Raw genomic sequence first — 22,912 nt, forward strand, 5'->3', positions numbered from 1 at the left:
TTTACAAAAAATGAGCTGGATCCTCACCAGCCGAGTACTTTTGCAACACTGAAGTGGGAACTTGAGGGTTATTTCTAACATTCGTAGCTTCAAGTAAATGAGCCTGCTGCATTTGTACACTTGCTGGAACGCTAATCTGTCGGCCTGAGCTTGTTGGCTCTGCATTTGTAAGGCTTGTTGTAATAATTGGTGTCCCTCGCTTAGGGTCTTGATAAGGTCCTCCAGGGCGCTCTCGATAATCCCACTCTAACACCAAATGTAACAATACAGCTGAATATTATGAATAAAACTCTGAGCCAATGTGTAGTTTGTATGGATTACGAAGAGAACCCAATTTGTTTATTAACATAAATGTTTTTTAAAAAAAAAATATTTAGGTTGTTGGAAAAAGGATACGTCTTCTCTCGATTTCTCCAGCTTCTGTACCAGGATGTCACTTGAAGGTAAGTTCAGGTAGGAGTCAATATAGTTCTTTATTGTCTTTTCCTACTCTGAGGTTCTTTCCTTTTCTTTGCTGTTGCTTTTATCCTTCTCTAAAGTTATCTCTCCTGTTCCTGACTCTTCCTCTCTCTTTCTTCTTGTATCTCTTCCTGTAACTCTAATCTTAGAACTTTTGGTCTGCTCTCTTGTTCCTTTAACTTCTTGTTTATTAAACAATTGTATATGACACCTGGATGTTGAGCCACGTTGTAGTTTCCTAACAACTTCCCATTTGACTGTATCATTAAACACTTCTAACATACAGGCTCCTTTTGTTCATTGTAGAGAAGTACTTATTAAGAGGTTCTCCTTTAAATCGCCTCTGATTCCTCATTGATGTCATTTCTCTGTCCCAAGGCCAGCCTTCTATTCCCTGTCTAGGGCAGATTGCCTTCTTTCCCCACACTCTCAGCTCCGTAGTGAATCAGGGCTTGTAGGTTATCCAGTAGCACAACGGCGTCTAGTTGGAAAGTTCATAGCGCAACAGCGCTTTCGCTTCCACCTCCTGCGGCGACAACGTTCGCCTTCTACGTATATAACTTCCCTAACTGAAAGCGAAACGGCGCTGAGTTCATTAAGTCTTCACGGCGACAACGGTCGCCTGGGACTCATCACACGTCCCTCTTTCAACCTTAATTACTCTACTTTCCCTCTTCACACTCGTCTAACAACAGGCGTTTGCCATACAGTTTATCAACGCCCGTCTTCGAGTGACAGCACGGCGCTTTCATTCAATTATAGGTGATAACGATCGCCTCATTACTTTAATAGCTTCCCGTTACCTTCAGGCTTTCGTTGTTTAATCATGCGTCGCAAGCACCAGCAACAGACTTTCTTATTAATGCCGGGTCTGGACGATAACAATCACTGCAATTTACGATCTGAAACTTCTTCTTCCCAGCAGCACTTCTGTGTCAGCAGCCCGATTGGCAGAGATTGGTCAAAGTCTTTCACAACCACAGTTCCTTATCTGCCGCTCAGCTGTTCATCTTCGGTTTGCCTCAATATGCCCAGCTGTAACTGCCACACTCGCCTTCCTCCGTTTCATGAGTCTCCTAGCAACCAAACAGATAGAGGTCAGGTAATTAGAAAAGATACCTTCTGCAGGGTTCTCTGTACGTATAAACACTAAAAAGGGACTGTATTAGTTTATAAGGCTTTCCATATATTTCAATATGTTTAGTTGCAGATGTAATTAAACACTTTGTCACATGACACCAACAAGATTTCAATACTGGGTGATCACCTGCAAGAATTCTCGCAAACCAGGATTGGAAAGTTCCCCTTTTCTCTACCCCCAAGTCTAGCTTCTCACTAAAGATTGGTTTAAGGGTCTGGACCAGACACATGGCAACTTCCCTTTGAAATCCCCTTTTGTTTTCATGTCAAATATTTGGCAAAATCTAGTTGTGCGGTAAAACCTCATAATTTTACTAGTAACTGCCATAATATATATATATATATATATATATATATATAATATATATATATATATTCTGCTTTAGCTAATCATGGAGAATTTAATAAAACAACAGCCGGGTTTGCACTATGTTGCACGGCTTTTTGGCAATTTACAAGCGTTTTTACAAAAAGCATAATCATTAGGAACATGTAGTGTATTCCCCACACTCCTAATTTTACCCTCCACCAGTTCTCAAATTTGCAACATGTTCAGAGCAGCCGTGAACACCTTTTAGCTGGTCATTACAATTCCCTAAATCACAGAGGAAGGAATTGTATATCAACACAATCGCCTGGAAATTATCTAAAAAATGTAACACACATGTAATCAGTGCGACTTGTGGTTTCTGGGAAAATGCAATAATTGTGACAGTCCATTTATACAAAGGGAATCTACATAAGTGCAAATATGAGCGTCCCTTAACTTCCTCCGGGCCATGTGTCTCTCTTGGCCAGTGTTTTTATTAGTCTGTTTGTTGTTCATCTGTGATTGCCACCCCTGTTTTCAGACCACCCCTCAATATTCAAAGTATGCACCTGCTAGACATTTGGCCTGCACAGAACTGCCCTCAGCATGTCTAGGGAAACTTGGTTTTCAACACCCTTCATGCAAGCCACATTTTATTGCAGCTGTAAATAGTGGGATGCAAGCCAGGCTTCCAGTGGAGGGACTCCTTCGTGAATTTTGACCAGAGACCCACCATTTGTACTTGGCTTAGATACATCCAGGGATCAGTTTGAAATAATACACATTCATGGTGTTATTCATGATTCATTGTGATTTATGTGCTTCCTGATGAACAATAGATAGTCGGGTGAATGGAGAAAATTGTTTGGTGGTTTCCACACACTAGATGAAGACGGTTGAGTCTATTTGATGAGGATTTATAGCAAAATGATTCCATCCCAGGGATAAAATTGGCATTAGTTTACCCCTGAAAAAGTCGAGCAAATGAGCAATGTCGACAGAAATATGTTGGGTCTCTATGTATAATTTCTGTACACATTAGCATTAGGGTTGAGCTAACAACATTGCATATCCTCTTGTGTGGTTTTTGTGAATAATCCCTTTGGACACTTCTTCTGTTCATCAAATGTATGTATTGTCAAATCCTGTATTTTGGTTTGAATTTTAATTTGCATTGCAGTTGTATTTCAATCATATTTTGAATAAATATAATTTGACCCCTGGTAGGTCAGATATTTGAAACAGCCTATGTTTGTTATAATACTATTATGGAGCCATTCAGTAGGCTGTTTTAATCCTTCCCGAGTTGGCACTGTGCCCCGTTGATTTTCTATGCTTTAAACTGCAAACATACATCCAAAGCCATTTTGGTGTCAGTGTTTAAAAATCCTGTTTTTCATGTAAAAGGCGCCTTTGAATTTCTTCTTCCTTGATAAATTAAAATGCTGCTTTTCCTTTTGTAATGACAGGTAGGACTTTTTTCACATGGTCCTTCCTTATGTTACTTGCAGAAACCCCCACAGTCTGCCTTAATATGCCTGTTTTCAGTGTGAAGTTTTGGTTTTAAATGCTTGCAGGTCATTTTCTTTTTAGTGGGCCCTTCAGTTCTGTTGGTTTGGGGCCTTTGATTACCTCCCACAGGGCTGCCTTTTACCACACCGGAGTGCATGCATTTGTAAAGTCTCACCCCATTCTGAGGGAGAGAACATATAAAGTACGACAGGCCTTAAATCTGGGCTGTTAACCTCGAGTTACATCGGACTGGGGTTTTGGTAGTCCCTTTAGGGGGTTGGTGAGACTTATCACACCCCATTACTGTTTATACATATCTGGTCATGCTGTTTGTAAAGACTCACACCCTAATTAGAGAGATAAGCAAGGCCGGCCTTAGGGCCCTGGGTGGCATAACAAAATGTTTCAATAGGAATAACCAGTGTCACTCTATGGGAGCAAAAGGGGATGAAGGGCTAAGTGGACCAGTCCAGGTTTTCCAACCCATAACGTTGATCACACAATCTACACAATGCTTGTGGATGTGCTTTGCACACGCTGGTTTTGATGTCTTGCCAGTCAGCGTCTTGGTCTTGCAGCTCATATGGGGTTAGATCCAGTCCCTTACATGCATAAGTCATTCTTGTTCGATAAGTTCCATAGTCCACTTGGGAATCCAGGGGTTCAGCATCTGCTAAAGTTCCGGTTCTCATCAGCGCATACATTGTCCACTCCGGCTGCATCTCACATGGACTCATCAGCATACACATTGGAGGTAGCCAGCATTTCTCCATGTAGGGGTCTGGCCGACATCCACAGGCATTTGGCACAACATGGAATAGCCCAATTGATTGGTGCTGGACCATGCCGCATGCCTTTCCATTCCTTTAGAAGTACACTAGAATAGAAGCATGGGTAAACCATGGCAAGCTGGATCACACTCCTTGCCTGCCAACTGATGCATTGTGGGTCTTACTCTTTCTCCTTTTGGTCTGGCTTTGGAGTCTAAACTCCCACAAGTCTTCATCTTGTGAAAAAAAGAGAACTGGCCAGCTACATCTTCCCGGTCCAATTGCTCTTCTCAACTGTGATCTTCATCGCCTGTTCAAGGACACAATGTACGTTGTAGAAGAACTCTGATTTTGGCACAGCTCTCCATTGGATCCTCTTCACACTGCTCCGGAGTCAGCTTTGAAGGGTCACATAGCAACTGTGCCCTGCGCACATAGGCCCATAGGACTGTGGCAGCACCCAATAGTCCAGGGGTCTCCAACCTGTGGGTCTCCAGATGTTGTGGACTAGGCCCCCAGGACCCCTCACTGTCGACTATGCTGCCTAGGTCGGATAGGAGTTTTAGTACAAAACATCTGGAGGGCCAAAGCTTGCAAAACCCTGCAACTGACCAGTGCCATGCTTGGCTCCAAATGGTCTGCTTCTGACTCTCCATCGACCTTGAAAGCTTCCAATAGTCTGCTCACATGTCTACTACAGTGTTTAGCGCGGGGCCTCTGCTGCCATCCTTTTACACACAGAATCCATATACCCTAGCAGTCCTTGGCAGCACAGACCGCTTTTTAAAATAGGCTCCTTTTTGTCTTCGAACCATCACCTCTAGATGGAAGCAAGGTATCCCACACCTGTGAGGGAGTGCCTTACTCTACAAGGAAGATATCATTTTGGCTTAATAAAAACCAAAGGAATCTGTGAAGGAACGTACAAGAGCGACTGGAGACCACACCAAAGTCTGTAGATATAAAGGGAGCTGGTAGAAATCTGAGCTAAGTCATGAATAATTCTATTCCCACTGTCGCATCAGGACATGTGTGTTTCAGAGGCATATACACAATTCCAATCCTCCATGACGCGGTGTGTGATAAAGGGGATGAAACTTGGAAAACAATTCATATAAACCATCCCAAATGAGCAACATGTTCCTGTAACTATAGGGTGAGACACAGACAGTAAAGATGTTGGTAGGCCCAAAATTAAATTACGCACTACAGATTGCCCTTATCTTGACAATGAAGATGTCTGGTAGCAAACTGTTTGTATGGGTCAGTTGACTTGACTAGAGATAGATCTGCCAAACATGGAGCTATATTATTTAGCCCAACAAGTCTAGCAACGTGTTTCCCATTACATCAATATAAACCCAAATGTACCCTATCGCAGCAGTTTGATACCGCTCCCATTTAAACAAAGCACAGGAGTGAAATACCACCAACACCTGATACATGAAAACAATAAGCCAGAGTCACAAAGATTTGCACTGGAGCAAATCAGAAGAGGCCCCTGCTGCCACAGACTTGCTCCTGTACCTCAGACCAAAACTAGACTAAATGAGGACCTGCCTGGTGCATCTCTGAGCTACCCTTGTGCAAATCCTTGTGAACCACACATGCACAAGTGCATGTCACAGATGATCCAGGCAGCTACAGATTTGCTTCAAACAACATGGCCCAGTTTAGTTGAAGCATTTAATTTTGGACATACAAAAATACTGCATCAGATGTTCACTACACATTTTCTTATAATCCAATATTGATACATTCATGTGACGCTTTGTGTGTGATTTTCTTTGTTGCTCATTTATCGAGTGACCACCATCTGATGAAGGAGTTTTTGGTCTGGACGCTGTGTGTCTGATTCTCTTTGTTGCACATTGACTGTGTGACCGCCATCTGATGAAAAAGTCTCTAGGACTCCGAAAGCTAATGAAGCTACCATCTCAGCATAATATTTTCAGTTAGACCAATACAAGGTTTCAAAGCTTGGATTTTGTTTGATTTTCAAACTGGACTAGCACAGCGCCAAACTCTTTCTTCACAAAACCTACATCTGGAGCATATCTATAGCTGACTGGACCATCGTTGAGATGCTCTTGTGCAAGTGTGTTCCAAAAAGATTTGCACAAGGGCATTTCAAAGATGCTCCGGGCAGGTAAAATGTCCATGCCATGTACATTTACAGTTAAGCTTTGAATCAATTAAAAACCATAAACAGTTGTGCATTGGTGTACATGAAATGAAAAATAAAAAATAAAAAAATGTGAGCCAGCACTGAGACGTGCATGCTTATGCAAAGGGCCGCCGTCCCCGACGGGTCAGAAGGATGTCCAGTTTCTTATGACTTGATCATGCTTAAAGGTGGCTGTAGGTATTGTGACAAATCCCAAGGCATTGTCACTCCTTTAGATGGGGAAGTTCCACCCCCTAACCCCTGCCCCCGATGAGGCCACAGAGTCCCCCTGGGGTGGTACTCAGATGGAGGACCCTGTCGAGAGCAGTGACCAAATAGGGAGTGCACAGTACCCTTTTAACCATCCCACCTTTACCCCAACCTCTTCTCTGTACTGTGAGAAACCAGAAGAGGTCTCACCCACTAGTTCCCAGGGATCTGTCATCCAGGTGGCCAGGACACAGCCATCGCTTTTGGATCCAGTTCCTGGGGGTGGACCAGTGTGGGAGGATCAACTGGGTGTGGGATCTTCAGGGAGTGGGACACTGGATGGTTCGACACGGTATCCCCTTCTCTATAACACCTTTACCCCATCCTACCAGGTAGGATATTTAGAAATACTACCTCCTCCCCCTTTTACAACATGAACATTTTTATTTGGACAGCCCACTATGAGAGAAAACAGACTAACTCCCGAGCAGTATACCTGACGTGTCCCAATACAATGGTCAGGCGATGTCAGGCAATTACTGATTGTCACACACACCTGACTTCGATTAAGCTTCCCCACATGGATAAAATGCAGAGCACGAGAGCACACTCTGAGCGAGGCAAAGCACATGAGGAAACAGCAGTTTCCAGACGGCAGCTGTACGAGAGTAGAAAGACGGTAAGACAGAAGGGGATTGCAAGGAGGGAAGTTCCTTTAACCTTTTCGACAAGGAGCCGTAACCATAGAGATAGAAAGTGTAAGCAAAATCCTGCGCACAGTCAAAAGTCTCAGATTTTGATGAAGTAGAGAAAGTTTGGAAAAGTAGATACATTTGGTCCAAGCCCGGCGGAGGGAAACCAATTGAAGGTTTTGTGTTAAAGTGGGTCTGAGCCCGGCGCAGGGGGACCCGGGGTGAACAGTAAATCACCCAAGAAGTTATATATGTGAAATCCTAAGAAGAAAGGAACTTTACTGTTTGTTGTATTGCATCAGGCCCTCTGAAATAAGAGACTTTGAATGGCAATGAAAAAAACAATCACAGAACCTGGCAGGAGAGTAAACCAGTGCTGCTGAGTAAAGGAAGAGTGAAGCAGGATGCTAATGTGAAGAATCCAGTGAAGGGGATTTGGGACCCATGTGACAAAGATATACCCCTACGAATACGAGGGGGAATTGTGAAAAATGAAGAAACAGTCACAGACCCTGGCAGGAGAGTAAAGCAGGGCTGTGGGATAGAGAGAGATTGGAGAACAAGAAGGTTATGAATAAATACTTGAACGGGGTCTGGGACCCTGGCTGGCAAAGTGTTCCACAAACTATGCTTAAGAGGAATACAAACTTTATAGGTGTTGCGAACACTCGGAGATCTTGGCAGGAAAGTAAACCAAGGCTTTGGGTGAAAGTGGATGAAGAGAGACAAAACTGGGAAGTGAAGAACCTGATGTACCCTACTTGGCAAGAGAGTGGGCCAAGAAGAAGGGCACCGTGAACAGGGTCTGGGACCCCAACTATTGAGAAGAAGAATTGCAGCGCAGCTTGGGAGAAAGAGCCAGGCTATTTTACCTTATTGCAGCCTTAGGTAGCAGGTCTGCTCGCAGAGAATAAACCTTGTTGAATACAAGAAAGGCTTTGGGCAAAGGGAGTCAACCGCAAGCCGTATGGAACTTATATTTGCTTTTTCTACTCTGTTTGTGTACTTTCATTTGAAACATTTGCCTTTAAGTATAATATCAGGCTGCAGGTCGGCAGGCAAGAGATATTTCCCTTTTCACCTTTTTCTTAAGTTTAGTTTGTGAGTGGTATGATAGGTTTTGGACACAGGATGGTGGATTACAATCTGGACATCCTGTCAATGATAGTATCATTAGTTCATTTTATTGAGACTGGGAAACCCCTCGTAAAGAGAGTTATGTAGGACTTTGTCACACCACTCATTTTGTCATGAATAAAGGTTTTTATCAATCAATATGTCACCTTGTGTCCGTCTCTTACTCCCAGACCCTCACAGTATGCTAAGAGTTTGAGAGGTTGTTCTTGATTGGACCACCGTTCAGATAATGGGGTAGGGATTTGCATGTGCATTGCCTCGGAGTGTAGGATCCATCTCGTCTGCTTCATCATTCCAAGGGTGCTCTGGAGGTTGTCATCCTCTTAACGTGGATCCCCACCATGTCAAGAGTGCCATTCTGCTACTCCATTCACAAAGTTTGTAAGACTTGCAAATATTAGTCTCATGATGTCTATTTGGAGTATTTATGTTAGGGACAGTCTAGGCTTCAAAATGGCTGCGGGTGGCTATGCTGAGCTTTGGTTTCCAAGCTGCTGACTTCCACTTAAATGTCAATCTCTCTGGGGCAAGAATTGGAGTGGTTTGGCTTCTTGTACTCAGAGTAGAGTATTTATATTTCTTCTTTTGCAGGGAGGCCTCCCCAATGACACAGATCCCATCTGCTTTGGGGGGAGATCTCCTCACTGCTGCAGTCATTTGCAATGGAGCGAGAGGCTCTTGCACAGTGTATTGGTGATTAGATCCTGTGCATTCTAACTCATCTTTATTCTGTGCAACTGTTATCATCCATTGGCCATCTCCCTCTCACCTCAACTATTCTATTGGTCTATATTTCGTCTTACTATTGAGGAGAAGATGCAGTCACATCCTGCCCTAGAGGCGAGTGGTCCTGTGGCCCTAGTGATGGTTGTCCAGTCATAGATGGTTGTACTTCTTGAAAACTTGTAATGTTTGCCAGACCTAAAGGGGAGTTGCTATGTGAACCTAGTGATTGTGTCTAGCACTCAAGGTGACCATGTAAACCCAATGAATATTGTCTAATCATAAATGTGAGCTTCTCGATGGGCACAGTGAGGCTTGTCTAGTCCTACACAGTTTCGGATCTATTAACACTAAAGGTTATACCAAGTTGTTGTGCCCAGCCTAGAGCTGTGCTGCGCTATGTTAACCCAATGTAGCCAATCCCCATAAGTGTGCAGCTTTGGGTTATTTGAATGATATCTAGCCCTGTTGACATGCTGCCGGGTAACATTTTGTGGGTACTTTGACTCCATCCAATCATCAATGTGAAGACCTCTGTACTTTGGCCAGGCACGTCTTCTCTTTTCACTTAAAACAACAAAGTCTTCTTAAAGTGCAGGGACGTTTAGTCCACGAGAATCTCATGAAACCGACTGAACATTGCACAGAACATGGATCAGCTCCCACCAGAGCTGTGGTGTCCATCTGCGGTCATCGCGTGTTGAAGATGGCTGGATAGTGTGTGATGAAGTCATGCAGCAGACGCGAGCTGTCCCCAAGATCCTGCATGTTGTTGAACAATGTAGGTGCGAAAACCATAGACAAGTTGTATGCCGTCATTTTGTTCACGCCGGACTGAAGGTGGACACTAGGAGAAAAGGAAAGAACATTAGAGCTCACTCAGGGGCAAGGCCATTGGTGCAAAGGTCAGGTTCCAGAAGTGATCTAATTGTAAACAGTTGAATCACGCTGCTCTGAAAGAGGTGATAGGCTCATCACACAGTGAGGGTAATGGTCTACTCTCCCAACTCTACATCCGTGCTAGGTCAGTAAGGTTTGCAGAAATAATTAATGATGAAATTTGCCTGGATACCTGACATAGCTACTTCATCCAACTGGGACTATGCCAGTATATATGTACATGTTTCTACAATGACAACGTATGATAAAAAGGTGAATTGAATTGTAATTCTAAGTTTAACATAATTTCCATCATTGGTAGTATTTATCAGTTTTTTCATATGTTGATATCAAACATTATTGATGTCATGGAGATAGAATCTTAAACATAAATCATATTTCTGTCCTGAGGAAAGCTGCAAATAACCTCTGGTTGAAACATATCAACAGTTTTTGGTGTATAAGCACCATCAAGGATGATGTCATTTGGTTTAGGTATACAATACCACATTAAAGGAATGCATGTGGGTAGATTTATTTTTGTCATTTGTATTTATTGGTAAATTGAAATACACTACTTGCAGAACATGAGTCCCTTCAGTACTGAAAGGTAATACCGGTGGGGCATGGAGAGGTACAGCAGTAGGATGGGAAGGCCTTGGTGAGATTGGGGAGTCAACAAGTACTGGGACATGGACTACTCAGATCTTGTGTCTATTTCCAAATGTAAAGATGGCTTTCTTAAGGAATTGGAGGTGGTAGTGCTCAGTATTTGTAATGGTTCATCTGTGGTTTGCACCATAGGTTGGGGCACAATAGATTTGACCTTTTTACTGGTCGCGCTCGACTCCATCAGGCCGCAGAGAAGGTAGTATGTCTAGCCTTGCAGTGCCACAAAGAAGCATTTCAGTTAGGTTTGACGCCATTGTTCTGTATTCAGATAAGGTCGTTGGCGTCATGAGTCTAATGTATGAAAGGCACAGAGGAGCACTGAAGGTGTGATATCTGTGGTCTCATGTGGACATTGGCAAGCCAGTGGGACAGTGTTGACCATCATTAAGTTGAGGAGGTCCAATAGGAATTGCCCTATTAATACTTATGTCGCTTTGTTTTGAATGAAGTAAATGGTTTGAGGGCCGTCACCCCACAAAGCCATTCTAGTAAGGCAAGCCATTTGCTCCAGCAAGAGTCTAGTTCCTGGTTTGGCCGCCCTGACACACCCGCTCAATGTGTTTCCATCCCATGAGATGATCTATATTCTGATAACCTGCTTACCATGATGTTCTGTCCAGGTTTCCTACTTTGATGTTGGGCTGACTTTGCCCATTATGCTGCTCTGTCCACTGCCCAGGCTCATGCTTTCTCCATTCTGATGTTTGCTCATCCTCCTGATTGAGCCCAGCCCCATCTCTTAGCATTATGTATGTGGTCACTTATGGCGTATTTTATATGCACCCTGTGATCCTGCAAAATTGTCTCTGTTTTCCAAACACGTGCACTAAATGTGAAAGGGATGAATGCATTTAAATAAAAACAAATTGATTGCACCTGCTGATCCACTGTGCATCTGGGTTTGGGTTTAGCTATTTGATGATCTCTGCTACCCACTGTACCTTGGGCCCTTATCCTTCTCAACCTCTTTGCTGCCTTTGATATGCTGGACCACTCCTTTCTTCTCAGCCCTCTGGTATAACGTGAACGTCTGTCTGCCTCCCCAAAAGCCTTGGTTCCTCATTCGGTTTTATCGGAGGTTTTAATTACCTGGAGTTGAGGAAAAAGAGCCTTTTCCAGAATCCCTTGGGCTACTCTCTCCCCCGCCTTCACTTGAAATGCATCTTTACCATTATTTTGTATCAGGATTTGTGTGTCTCCCCTTTAGTCAGGATCTATAACTCCTGCCAACATGTCGAGGCCATGCCGCCAGGCTAAACATGACTTAGAGACAAGTCTAATGTAGGTTCCAGGAGAAGGAATGTGGACTAAGTCAGTAGTTCTCAAATCTCGGTACCTGGGTGAGATCAGTTCTACCCGACTACTGGACAAGTCAAATCCGATAGAGTGCTCTGGGGAAATTGATGGATTGAAAGCTTTATTACTGAGTTTCTCGAATTTATGGGTTCCACAGTTTATGTCAACTGAGCCCAATCCCACTACGGACACCAAATGTGAAGGATCAGAAATGAAATCCAGGCACAAAGTTGTCATGTTTTTTTGTTAAAGACTTTTATTTAAATGAAAAAGGGTTGGGAAAATGCTGCTCTGACCCTATTCTAAAGAGGAGTTTCTACCCAAAAACTAAGGATCTGCCTGTGTCAGGTTGTCAATAACTGAAAAGCTGTGCTTGTGTACAAAACGTCTTATCCTGACCGTCATACTACAAACAACACAAAAGTGTGAAAGGAAATGTCTTTAACCTGATATTGGCAAAATGTGTTCACAACAGAAATTTAGAAATGTTCCAATAGAAATGTTCTTCAAACGGAAAGACAATTTTTTGGAAATGACATGAAACCAATGCTACCACTCTGCTACCCCCCTGGTGTCAAACGGTAAACACAACTAGTGGTAGGCCGCACATAAATCCATAAGGCGCAAATAATGCTGCACCAAAAAATACAGTCAGATCTGGGCTGATCTTAAAAATGTCTTAACAGTCAGCAGCTATCATAATGTAAATGATGTGTTATGTATCATCACACAACACACATGTAATCATGAGGACCCACAGGTGAACTGCCTGTGGGTGCCTTGACCTGTTTTTAAGGTGTGTGACAAAATGTAGCCGGCGCATCACTACATCTGTGAACATCCTTAATTAACCTTGACTCTATTAGATGTCAATTAATAAACTTCTTAATTTCTCATTAGATTTAGTTGCTCTAGACACTTGGTAGATTTGGAAGGTATTATGGCTTGTGTGCATGGTGCATCCTGGGTATGCGCTGGGGAGATCTTGCTTCGGCATACCTAGCCTAGAGAACACAAGGTCTGAATATAGCACCCATAAAGTAAGGGTCATCAATTGAGAAGGTGGAAAGCTTTAAAGGGGGTATCTATGTGGAGTGCTCTATTCGAAGAACCCACTAGAACTCTCTGATTCGCCCATTTCAATTTCAAAACGGACACTTCGGGACATGCCTAACATCTTCGATCTGTGCCCACCAACAAGAGATCACCAGTTCAGAAGCATGGCTCTACCCATAATCAGAACTAAATAACCCTGAGGTATGGAGTCAAAGCCATGCAGGAGCAAAGCCTTCCCAGCTTGAACTCAGCCTGCTAAGCAAGCCTGCTGTGACCGCTGCTTACTGGTTTGCCATCTGTGTTATTTGTACTTGTATTTGTATTTGTTTTATTTGTATAGCGCAGACCAGGCCCGGAGGCTACCGGGCGCATTTCTTAAGGCAATGGTTACATAAGTTGCATACAATGATAATATATCAAACAATAAATAAGGCATAGAGATAGACATAGGTAGGGAGTACAACGATACATGGTTTGTCAAGTAGTACATCCCTACATAGGTTATTGCAACACGTTTTCCAAATGTAGCTTAGGCATTGGAGGAGGCGAGCCAACATTTGGCTCTATGTTTGAAAAGGTTGAGGGAGGGGAGGTTTGTTATAGGTTTGTTCTGTAGCATCAACACAAAGTCCTTTATAACATTGCATTACACACTTCTCATCGCTGAGTTCTGCTCAGGTTACATTTCTAAAAGCTTTAAAATGCCCAAACATTGTCTTCCACAGGGGCCCCCACTTTGTATCTGCTTACGTTCGGGTAAATTCCTTTACAAAACAATGGCCCCATGCCAGCGAATGCCATGCAGCCGGGCAATGGGCTATGACTTGGCAATACTCCCAGAGAAACAATGAGCTATAGCCTGACACAGCTGCCTGGCCAGCCAATGCCCCGCACCATTGGCCTCGCAATGTCCTCTAGCCGGACAATGCACCCTAGTCAGACAATTCAGCAAAGACTGACATTGCACCCAGTCACACAATGTACCATGATGTGATAATGCCCCATAAACAGACAACGGGCCATGGCCTAGCAATACCCCCAGCCCACAGATAATTCACCCAGGACCTGGAATAACAAGGTCTCCTAGGCAGACAATGCACCCTAGACCATGGCCAGCCGACGCCCTCATGCCAGGTAATGCACCCTCACAACACCCCCTAACTAGACAATGTCCCATAGCCAGACAATGTTTCATGGCATGACAATGCCATCTTAACTAGGCACAGGACCATCTCCAGGAAAGTGTCTATAACATACCCAATCATCCTCTGAATGAAGGGGTGGAAGTGGGACATCTCTGTGCTGTGCAGGTCCACCCCTGAGGGGCTTCACGTCTCCGCTCATGTGCATACTTACGAGTGCAGGTGTGCAAAGACAGCCTTCAGTAAGAGCTTGTTATGAATCGGGATAAAATCCAGGAGTGTGCTGTAGCATTTGACTCTGTCGCCATCCTCCTTGACATCTGCAAAAAGAAAAGCCAGGCGGTACTGAAGGAACTCTGAGCAGATCACCACAACTACCATTATCCGTCTGGATGGTATATGGCATCCCTCCAGGGTGGCTGTGAGAGGCAAAGGCCGGCCATTTTTATCTGTGCAAAAAAAAGCAGATTGTATACCTTACAAGCATTGTCCAAGCCAATAGGCCTGACTTTGCAAATGTAGAGTATGAAATGTTATCTGCAAGGCCTCCATTGACAGGAAACACGTACCCTCTGCATTTGCAAAGCCCACTCTATTGGCTTGGTCAATCCTTTTTATTGTTCATTTGCTACTGAAGAGAACTTCGAATGGTTCTACTTCAGAAAGTCCAGCAGATCGCCACACTTCCTGTCTTTAGTTATGAGCACCTGGCATGAATGCTCCAGGAGCCAGCCAGGTCCCATGTGCACAGCCCTGCAGATGCACAGTGTGTATTAGCCACTACTGATTTCTTTCTGCAAATCATGTTCTCTTATTTTCCCAAGGAATGGATTACAAAGGGTTAAGTGGAGAGAGTCGAGTCAACGAGCCATGTTGTGGCGAATGGACATGAACTACCAAACTTAACACCTTTTCAGAATTCCTGCAAAAAACATTGAACTGTACTCAGTGGATTTTTCGCTCATCTCCTTCTCACCAGCCCCCTCTTTATCTCACTCTCTCTCCTTGATCATTCTCCTTCATCTCTCTCTTCTCTTCCACCTCTATCCCACTTTCAATCTATGTTTATGTCTCTGTTTGCCTCTCTCTTTCTCTCTCTCTCTCTCTCTCTCTCTCTTTCTCTCTCTCTCTCTGGAGGCGGGAGCCACTGTGTGCCACAAAGTACAATTTAATTAATTACATTATATTGCAAATAACAAATCTGCGAGTGGATATGCTTCCTCCCCCTATAAAATAGATATCCATTCTCTCTTTATTGTTAAACACAAGCATGCTAATATAACACAGTGATTAATTCTCTGCAGCTCAAAGTTGTTGCATGCAAGAGAAACGCACACTGGACACTGGATCAAATCTCTACCAGGGAGCTGGCAGAGAAAACTGGTAGGTAGCTCTTCTCATCCCGAGACAGCTGCCCACGGATGTTATGTTTTTCGTCAAGATGTTATTGTCCAATGAAATTAGGAATGGCACAGTATAGATGTGTTAGCAATATGGTGACATGCTGACCAAGTGACACCATGTCATGGCATTGAGCAAGTGTTCAAGGTTCCTCTTAAAGTAGCAACATTTCATAAGAACATCTCAACTGTACCACATACTCCCGATGAACTACAGAGTTAATGGAAGGTTTAATTCCTTCTAAGTTCACTTTACTTTGCTTTGCTTTAACTATATTCAATGACCCCTGCCTGACCAAAGATATGTGCTTTATTTTCAGGGAATTAAAGGTCTCAGATTTTAAAACTTAATATATGGTAAATGCGGTTAGATTTGAATGCATTTTCGCTCCAGACGGTCCGTTTTTAGGGCTTTCATTTTACATCCAACCGATCAATCCCAAACGCCTGCTCACTGAAAAAGATTAACAAGTGACTATTGGGGTGCCCCCGTACCAGCAATAAATGAACTATCACCACCACAAAACATTACTGGTGAAACCTTTTCCTCATAGAGTTCACTCTGTCTGGCAGCTTCGCAGCACTATACATAACATAGGTTTCTTTTATCAACCTCTGGATGGTGAAATTAAAGGTTGGCCCAAAAGAAATTCACACCTGTCATTTGACAGCCATACAGATTTCAGAAGCAGGTGTTTCTGCCCACTGTACTATTGGGTCAACCTTGTGATGTTTCAAATAGGTCTGTGATTGTCATTCAGCACGAAAGGCTTCTGATCAAGTAAAGCAAATAGAGCTCTGTGCTCTTTTCAGGGGCTTGGGGATTAGGGACGGAGTGGACTCCGGCAAGACGTGTGGTGTTTTAGGAGAGTCCCTTGTGCGAGGACATGTCAAGATGTCTCAGCAGAGAATAGGGTATTTTTAAGGATATATTGTGTGACCTGTTGTCCTTCAGCAACCACGGATAGGAGTTGGGTGCGGGTGGGTTATGGGAACTCTGGAGGCCCTCTTGAACGAGTCCCCATTGTATGTCATAGTAGCTCGCTAGGAGCGGGGTGTTGTTGGCAATCCAGGTCCTGAATGTAGCAGAGGTTGTGACACGTTTGCCGAGAGCATAGTTTTTAAAAATCTTTGTCTAGAAGGGACTCTGATGAGGATACCTGCGCTCCTGCACTTTTCCGTGTTGTTGTGACAACTAGGGAATTCGGGACAGCGTGGCACCCTAAATACAGAGGGTCTGATGGCGCCGGGCAGAACATCTTCTCCACTAGAGGGCTGACCGCACGAGTGGGCGAGGGTCAACACAGAGGGAGCCACGAGTTTCTTCACCAAGTTAAAGAGGGTGATAGCCAAGCTAACCGGGCCCTTTCCTTAAGGATGTTCTCCACGGAGTCTGAGTCAGGGACGGCTTCTTGGGTGGTGATTTTAAAATGATCAGCCGCCTTCTTAGAAAGGTTGTTAAATAGCATCTGATCATCAATGGGGTACGAGTCTCTGGTTTGAGCAACAGGAGGAGCTTCCAAAAAGATGTTCACAGGGCCAGGGTCATGGGGAGGCGTAGAGTGCCATGTGCCCTGTCCATCAGCAGGGTCCCAGTCTGGGTCTTGAGAGACGGGGTCCTGAGCAGTGTGGCTAGGGTCAGGAGCATATTAGATGTCCGGGTCGGGGTCATCCTGGTCATCCAGAAATACATCCTCCTAGGGATCCTGAGGACGGTGTTCCTCCAAGATTGCAAGCTGTGCACCTGGTGAAAGGCGTCTCTGGGACTTCTGAGCGACAGGACTGGTCAGGAATCAACAGCCTATGGCGTTTGAGAATATCATGAAACTGGCCTGAAAAGTTAATAAACTCAGCCATTGTGTCCATGCACGCCTCAAATGTAGCCCTAGTCCACCCAGAGGAGCCTGAACATCGGTAGGAGGAAAGGGCTGGACAGTTGGAGCAGGGTCCCGCTGCAGGGCCCTGGAAAGAGGAGGAGAGGCAGGAGAATAGCCTTCAGGCAAAGAGGAGGCATTGTGGGGGTCAGAGCTGTGTAAACAGGCATTAGAAAGCTTCTCCCAAAGATTCGGGAGTGTTTGACACAAATGGACCCGCTTCGGCACGTCTTTCAATGCTACTGCATCGAGGGCCAAGGATTTAACATGAGCGCCCGCTACAACAGAAGACTTATCGCTGTGCGGAGGCCGCAATGGTGGGTGTGCAGAGGGTGTTGTACTGCAAGGTTGAGGGTCCCGCCGAGGTTTTTCGGATGACCAGCGGTGTCGACAGCTTTCTCGGCAGATCCGTCGAGGAAAGCATAGGGGTTGTGTGCTTAGGAGCAGGTGTTGCATGTGCGCCCTTGTTGCCGGGGTATGCTTGTGAGAACGGACATGTGGTGACGTGAGGGTTCTACTGTTAAGTCAATGGCCTCCGAATCGGAGCCGATACTGCTGACAGACTACTCGTCCGAGACAACGGCACCACTGGGGGAGTGACTCGACCTGCATGGGGTAGGAGCCCACCGCTTTGTGCGCCTCTCTGTTAAGGTTTTGAGATGAAAAAGTTTCCAGAACTTGCAACTCTGCTCGTTGTGGTCACGAGGGAGGCACAGATTGCAATGGCGATGGGTATCTGTCCATGGATATTTGGTGTTGCAAGACAGACAGAATTTAAAAGGTGTTTGCTCTATAGCAGAGAGAAACGGCAGCCAGACTAAAGAAAACAGAAGAGGCATTCTCAAGGGAAAGTCAGAAATAACAGGGCCCCACTCTCCTTACTGTGAGCCCAGGCCGGAGAGCCAAGGCCATGTGGAAATCAGTCGCTGAGCCGTCAGTAGAAGGATCGCCAGCGAGGCAGGATCAAACGTTGAGTGCCGTCGAAGCAGCAGTCAAGAAGGTTAGCGCCAACTGCTTAAGAATGGATCAGCAATATTAACTCTTACAAGCTCTGCATTTGTGCAATCGACTAGATAGGTGGGACCTCGACGAGTGGAGGATATTGGGTACAATACATGTCACATTAGGGATAGTGTTACGGTCATGCCAATATCGGTGTCCCTTTTCGATCTCGAAAAAAAGATGCAATACTCTGCGATTACCACTAGATGTGGACTATATGCAAAGCATGTGATTTTAAGCAGATTCCCAAGCATCAGAAGATGGAAGATATCATTTGATTGTGTAAGTGAGAGCAGCAGGCAGTCCAGAACACAATCAGAATCCTATTCAATATCCTATTCAATATAACTGAGTAGAGGTCCCAGTGGAGGGAGCACTTAGGCGAGTTACAGTGGAAACGCCTAGTAATCTTCCCTGCCTAGAGGAGAGTATAAGAGGCCTTACTCCTCCTCTCCTGCGCAGGAGAAAGTAGTTACAGCCACCCCACCCCCCAAATTGGGAGAGAAAACTGGAAGCCATTATGTTCCACTGTCTAAGATGAGAAAGTAGTAGCAGCCATCTTTCTCTTCCCTGTATGTAAGCCAGAGATCTAGAAGCAGTTAGAACATTGTCCTGCCTAAGAGAGAGCAATGGAAGGGATACCGCTCTTCTCCTGGCCATGCAAAAGAAGTGGTCTTCTCCTGCCAAGAGAAGGCAGTGGATGCCATCCTTCTCTTCCCCCTACACAGGTGAGACATTTAGAAGCAACTATTATGTTCCTCTGCCTACGAGAGAGTAGTGGAGGGGATATCACTCTTCCCCTGGTTTTCTCCTGGCCATGAGAAGGCACTGGACACCATCCTTCTTCCCTTACCCTGTCTAGTAAAGGGAAGTGGATTCCACCCTTTGATCCTCCTGCCAATAAAAGAAAGAGTAGTGAAAGCCACTATTTGCTCCCGCCACACAGTAGACCACAATGGTGGACAACATTTTTTGTCACATGACTTGGACACAGTGGTGGAGGCTACCACGCTCTTGCACTGCCCCTTCAAGAGAAAGAAGTGGAGCTATCCCCCTCGTTCCATACCTACGAGAAAGTAATAAAAGCCATTTCCTCTTTCTTTGGCTATCAAAGTGTAGAGGTACCTCTTCTTGCCATGCTACTCCCCAATATAACTGGTAAGGCACATCATCTGGAGAGTTTCCTTTTCTTGCAGCCTTTGGTGGACTCCCTCTTGAGAATGAAACTTCTCTTTTAAGCGCTACCCGATCTCTGTTCTTGCCATGCGGCTCACCTGTTGCCTGCATCCATTGGCTGCTGTGCTCCTTTGTGAACAGGTCGTCCATTTCACGCAAAAGATGCTTGAAAGCCCCCGCCACCTCATACACAGTGTATCTGTTTAATTTCACGGTTTGCTTGTCGGGGTCCTTCTTCAAGGCGGCCAACAGGTCGTCTACTCTAGACTTCTTTCCACATTGGCGGTAGATACCATTGGTGGTCAGGCCTGCAGGAGAAGGAGAGATAGATTAAACGTCACTGACGAGCACCACCCGATTTATGGAGCTTCAGAAATCCTTGGAAAACATCAAACAAAATGAAGAAGCAGAGAAACAAAATGTGAAATCCAGCATGATAATGCATTTAAGAAATGGAGAAAACACAGACTAAGTGGGTTTTTCATGGGGGACCCAAACATCGGTAAGTCCCAGACCGCATTCTGATATATGTGTAAACAACCAATTAAAAAACATTGAACAAAATCCAGATTACTTCAAAATGTGAAATTAACAAGAGTGTGGGAACCCCTCTAATGAGAACTAACATGGCTCAAATAACCTGTTCTATGGAATTTCTTCCATTCGGGAGGGTCTACAACCACTGAAGAGGCCCAACAAGGCCGAAACGTGTGTCTGGGGCTGCTGATGGTACTCTTGTTCAGAGGAGTCCTGCCTAGCGTTTCGGTGCTGGACTGCCTTTGTGGGAGAGATCTGGTATGCAAATGGATATTTCTCTTCTCTGAAGGGTCAGCGAGCTTAAACATGGTTGAAGACTATCCTGAGTGGAAAACATTCCATGAAACAGGTTATTTGAACCATGTTCATTCTCAGTAGAGGGGATCCCATACTTCAAAATGTGATCCAAGGTGTGGGGGGGGGGGGTGAGAAAAAATACTGGATCCTTTAAAGTCAATTAACCCTCAGATTTAATAAACAAGCATTGTCAAATTCACCAATTTTGCATTTTGTGCAGGCCCAGGCTAGGAATTTTGCAGACCCTGCTGTTATGGTAGCCATGAGATACAAACAACTGGTAAAAAATATTAGCATCTGGGTATATTATGGTAGCGCCTGCCAAATGCCTGTATAATGCCTACAGAAGCCAAAACTGTTTGCTTTTTCCAACGCTTGCATTTAAAAGAAATTCAGTGCAGGGAACAGATTCAAGGGCACAGATTGCTTATAAACCAAGTTACTGAATGCACACTTGGCTTAGAAATTTCTTTTACAACAGGAGCAGGCTGCGGATTGACCTACCTGAACTGCAAGTGCCCTATGACATTCACTGATGCCCCAGTGTCTAGGATGGCCGGGATGCCCATGTCTGAGATCTGAACATGCCATTTTGGTTGAGGGGATGACCCTTTGTGCACTGGCCTAACGCTGAAAACCTCCTGATCATCGTCCAAGTAATCAGAGTCGTTGGTGTCTCTCGGAGACGTAGTGGCCACTGTCCCCCCTTCTGAGCCTTTTGATTGGGTGTGGGTGGTGACAGTCCAGGTAGATCCAACAATCTAAAGCCAAATGATTTAAGCAACCTCCCTTAGAACATTCCACTCCTCTGGCAGGGCATCTACCTTTGTGTGTTAAGAGTGTTTCTACAAGCAGCTGTCAACTCATAAGGGCAGCCACATTCTAATATCTTCTCTAACAACAGCCCAGATATTGATGTCACACAGTGTAGGAGTCAATGGATTCATGGGTAAGATGCCTACCGTGCCAAAGGTTAAATCGTTCGTAGTCTGCATGCAGATTAAAATATTTGGATAGCGCAAGCTTTGCACTGGCATAGGATTGGACTAGGGGTCAGAGTTTTACATATTTTGTGCATTCCAGTACCTACATAAAATAACAGGGAGAATTTCATGGTGATTTTGTCCGTCTTCTTTGATTGCTGTAAAATACATATCCAGACGTTTGACTTGTAGGGCCCATATCGGCGATAAGGTACTATCAGGGCGCCCTGGATATTGTGATGAATCCTTAGATGGTGTCACTTCTCCCAGAGGGAGAGCCCCTTCCGATGAGGCAAGGGAGGTAAGGCCGCTACCCGATAGCGCCCTGGGGAGTGGTACACAGCAGGAGGATATCATGGGGAGAGACTCCCCCTCTGGGGACAAGGACAGCCATCCTACACCCAACACACCTCATACTCCATCCACCACAAGACAATCGCTAACCAACCCATGTAAATGTGTAGGGTCATGGAGTTAAATACTGAGATGAAGACCTCGGATTACCTCAGGGAGACTTGTCTGAAGAATACTGTGACGAAAAAGAGCATAGACTAGACTACCTTAGGGAGGCTTGTCTGATGGACACAGACAAGGAGGAGAAGTAATGAAGAACACCCCATGGAAAAAAGATGAACTTTCTAGTCTTCCGCGGGGGGAGTGTCCAACCAAGTAAGCAGTTGCTCAATCATAATTGGGAGGTTGTATACGAATTGTTCGTTTTACAACTGTTCGAATTACAATTGACCTTTTCACAATTGACCGAATTGTGAAGGTCAACTTATTTCACATTTATAAAGCGCTCACACAGCCCGCAGGCATCGAGGCGCTGTTACAGGAATTGTCTTGCGTAATTGTGTGTGTTTTTTTTTTTCTTAGTTACGTATTTATAACGCGCTTAAACACCCAAAGGTTTCTAAGCGCGGACCCGGGGATCGAACCTGTTGTTGCTCCGTGTCGTCTTGCTTCCAAGACGCGCACGCTGCCGCTGAGCTATCCTCCCGGGACAACTGTAACATATATGTGGGGGGAAACCCCCCACAACCCCCCACCCAACGCCAAACCCCCCAAAACCCCTATATATATATATATATATATATATATATATATATATATATATACACAGTCAATTGTGAAAAGGTCAATTGTGACCCTTTAAATTCGGTCAATTGTTCATTCGAACAATTGTAAACAAACAATTTGGGTAATACCTAAGTGGGAAGCGGCAGCGAAGAAGAATGCAGACAGAGACGCCGCAAGGAGGCAGTCCACAAGGAAGTGTCCGGTCCTGTTGGGGAGAGTAGCCGGTGTCCAGCACAAGAGAGGAAAGCACAGAACAGTAGCCGTGGAGAAGTAGAGCATGGTGGGAATGCGCCAAAGGACTTCTCCGTTCGCCACAAGAAGGTGAACAAAATCCTGGAGCAACAAAGTCATGCCAGACCAGAAAGCAGAGCCGCAGAGGTGCCCCCTGAGCCCTGGAA

General features: G+C 44.8%; 1 protein-coding gene across 3 annotated transcripts in view; it reads right to left on the minus strand.

Annotated features, from left to right (window-relative positions):
• Positions 1 to 302: 302 nt before the first annotated feature.
• The window catches only part of LOC138480733 (arf-GAP with Rho-GAP domain, ANK repeat and PH domain-containing protein 1-like), a 691,830-nt gene continuing 669,220 nt past the window's right edge, over positions 303 to 22,912 (minus strand). For 2 of the 3 annotated variants that reach the window (XM_069612452.1, XM_069612453.1), the window contains 3 exons: positions 19,716 to 19,925; positions 14,380 to 14,485; positions 5,860 to 9,967 (listed from right to left, as the gene is read on the minus strand). In XM_069612452.1, the coding sequence (XP_069468553.1) occupies positions 9,811 to 9,967; positions 14,380 to 14,485; positions 19,716 to 19,925 (473 nt within the window). In that variant the 3' untranslated portion in view covers positions 5,860 to 9,810. Of the gene's footprint in view, positions 1,536 to 5,859; positions 9,968 to 14,379; positions 14,486 to 19,715; positions 19,926 to 22,912 lie in introns of those variants that run through there. The other variant, XR_011274121.1, reaches the window with a different exon arrangement.

This window comes from Ambystoma mexicanum, chromosome 5p (genome assembly GCF_040938575.1).
Source record: "Ambystoma mexicanum isolate Mex_15411 chromosome 5p, UKY_AmexF1_1, whole genome shotgun sequence".
Lineage (NCBI taxonomy): Eukaryota > Metazoa > Chordata > Amphibia > Caudata > Ambystomatidae > Ambystoma > Ambystoma mexicanum.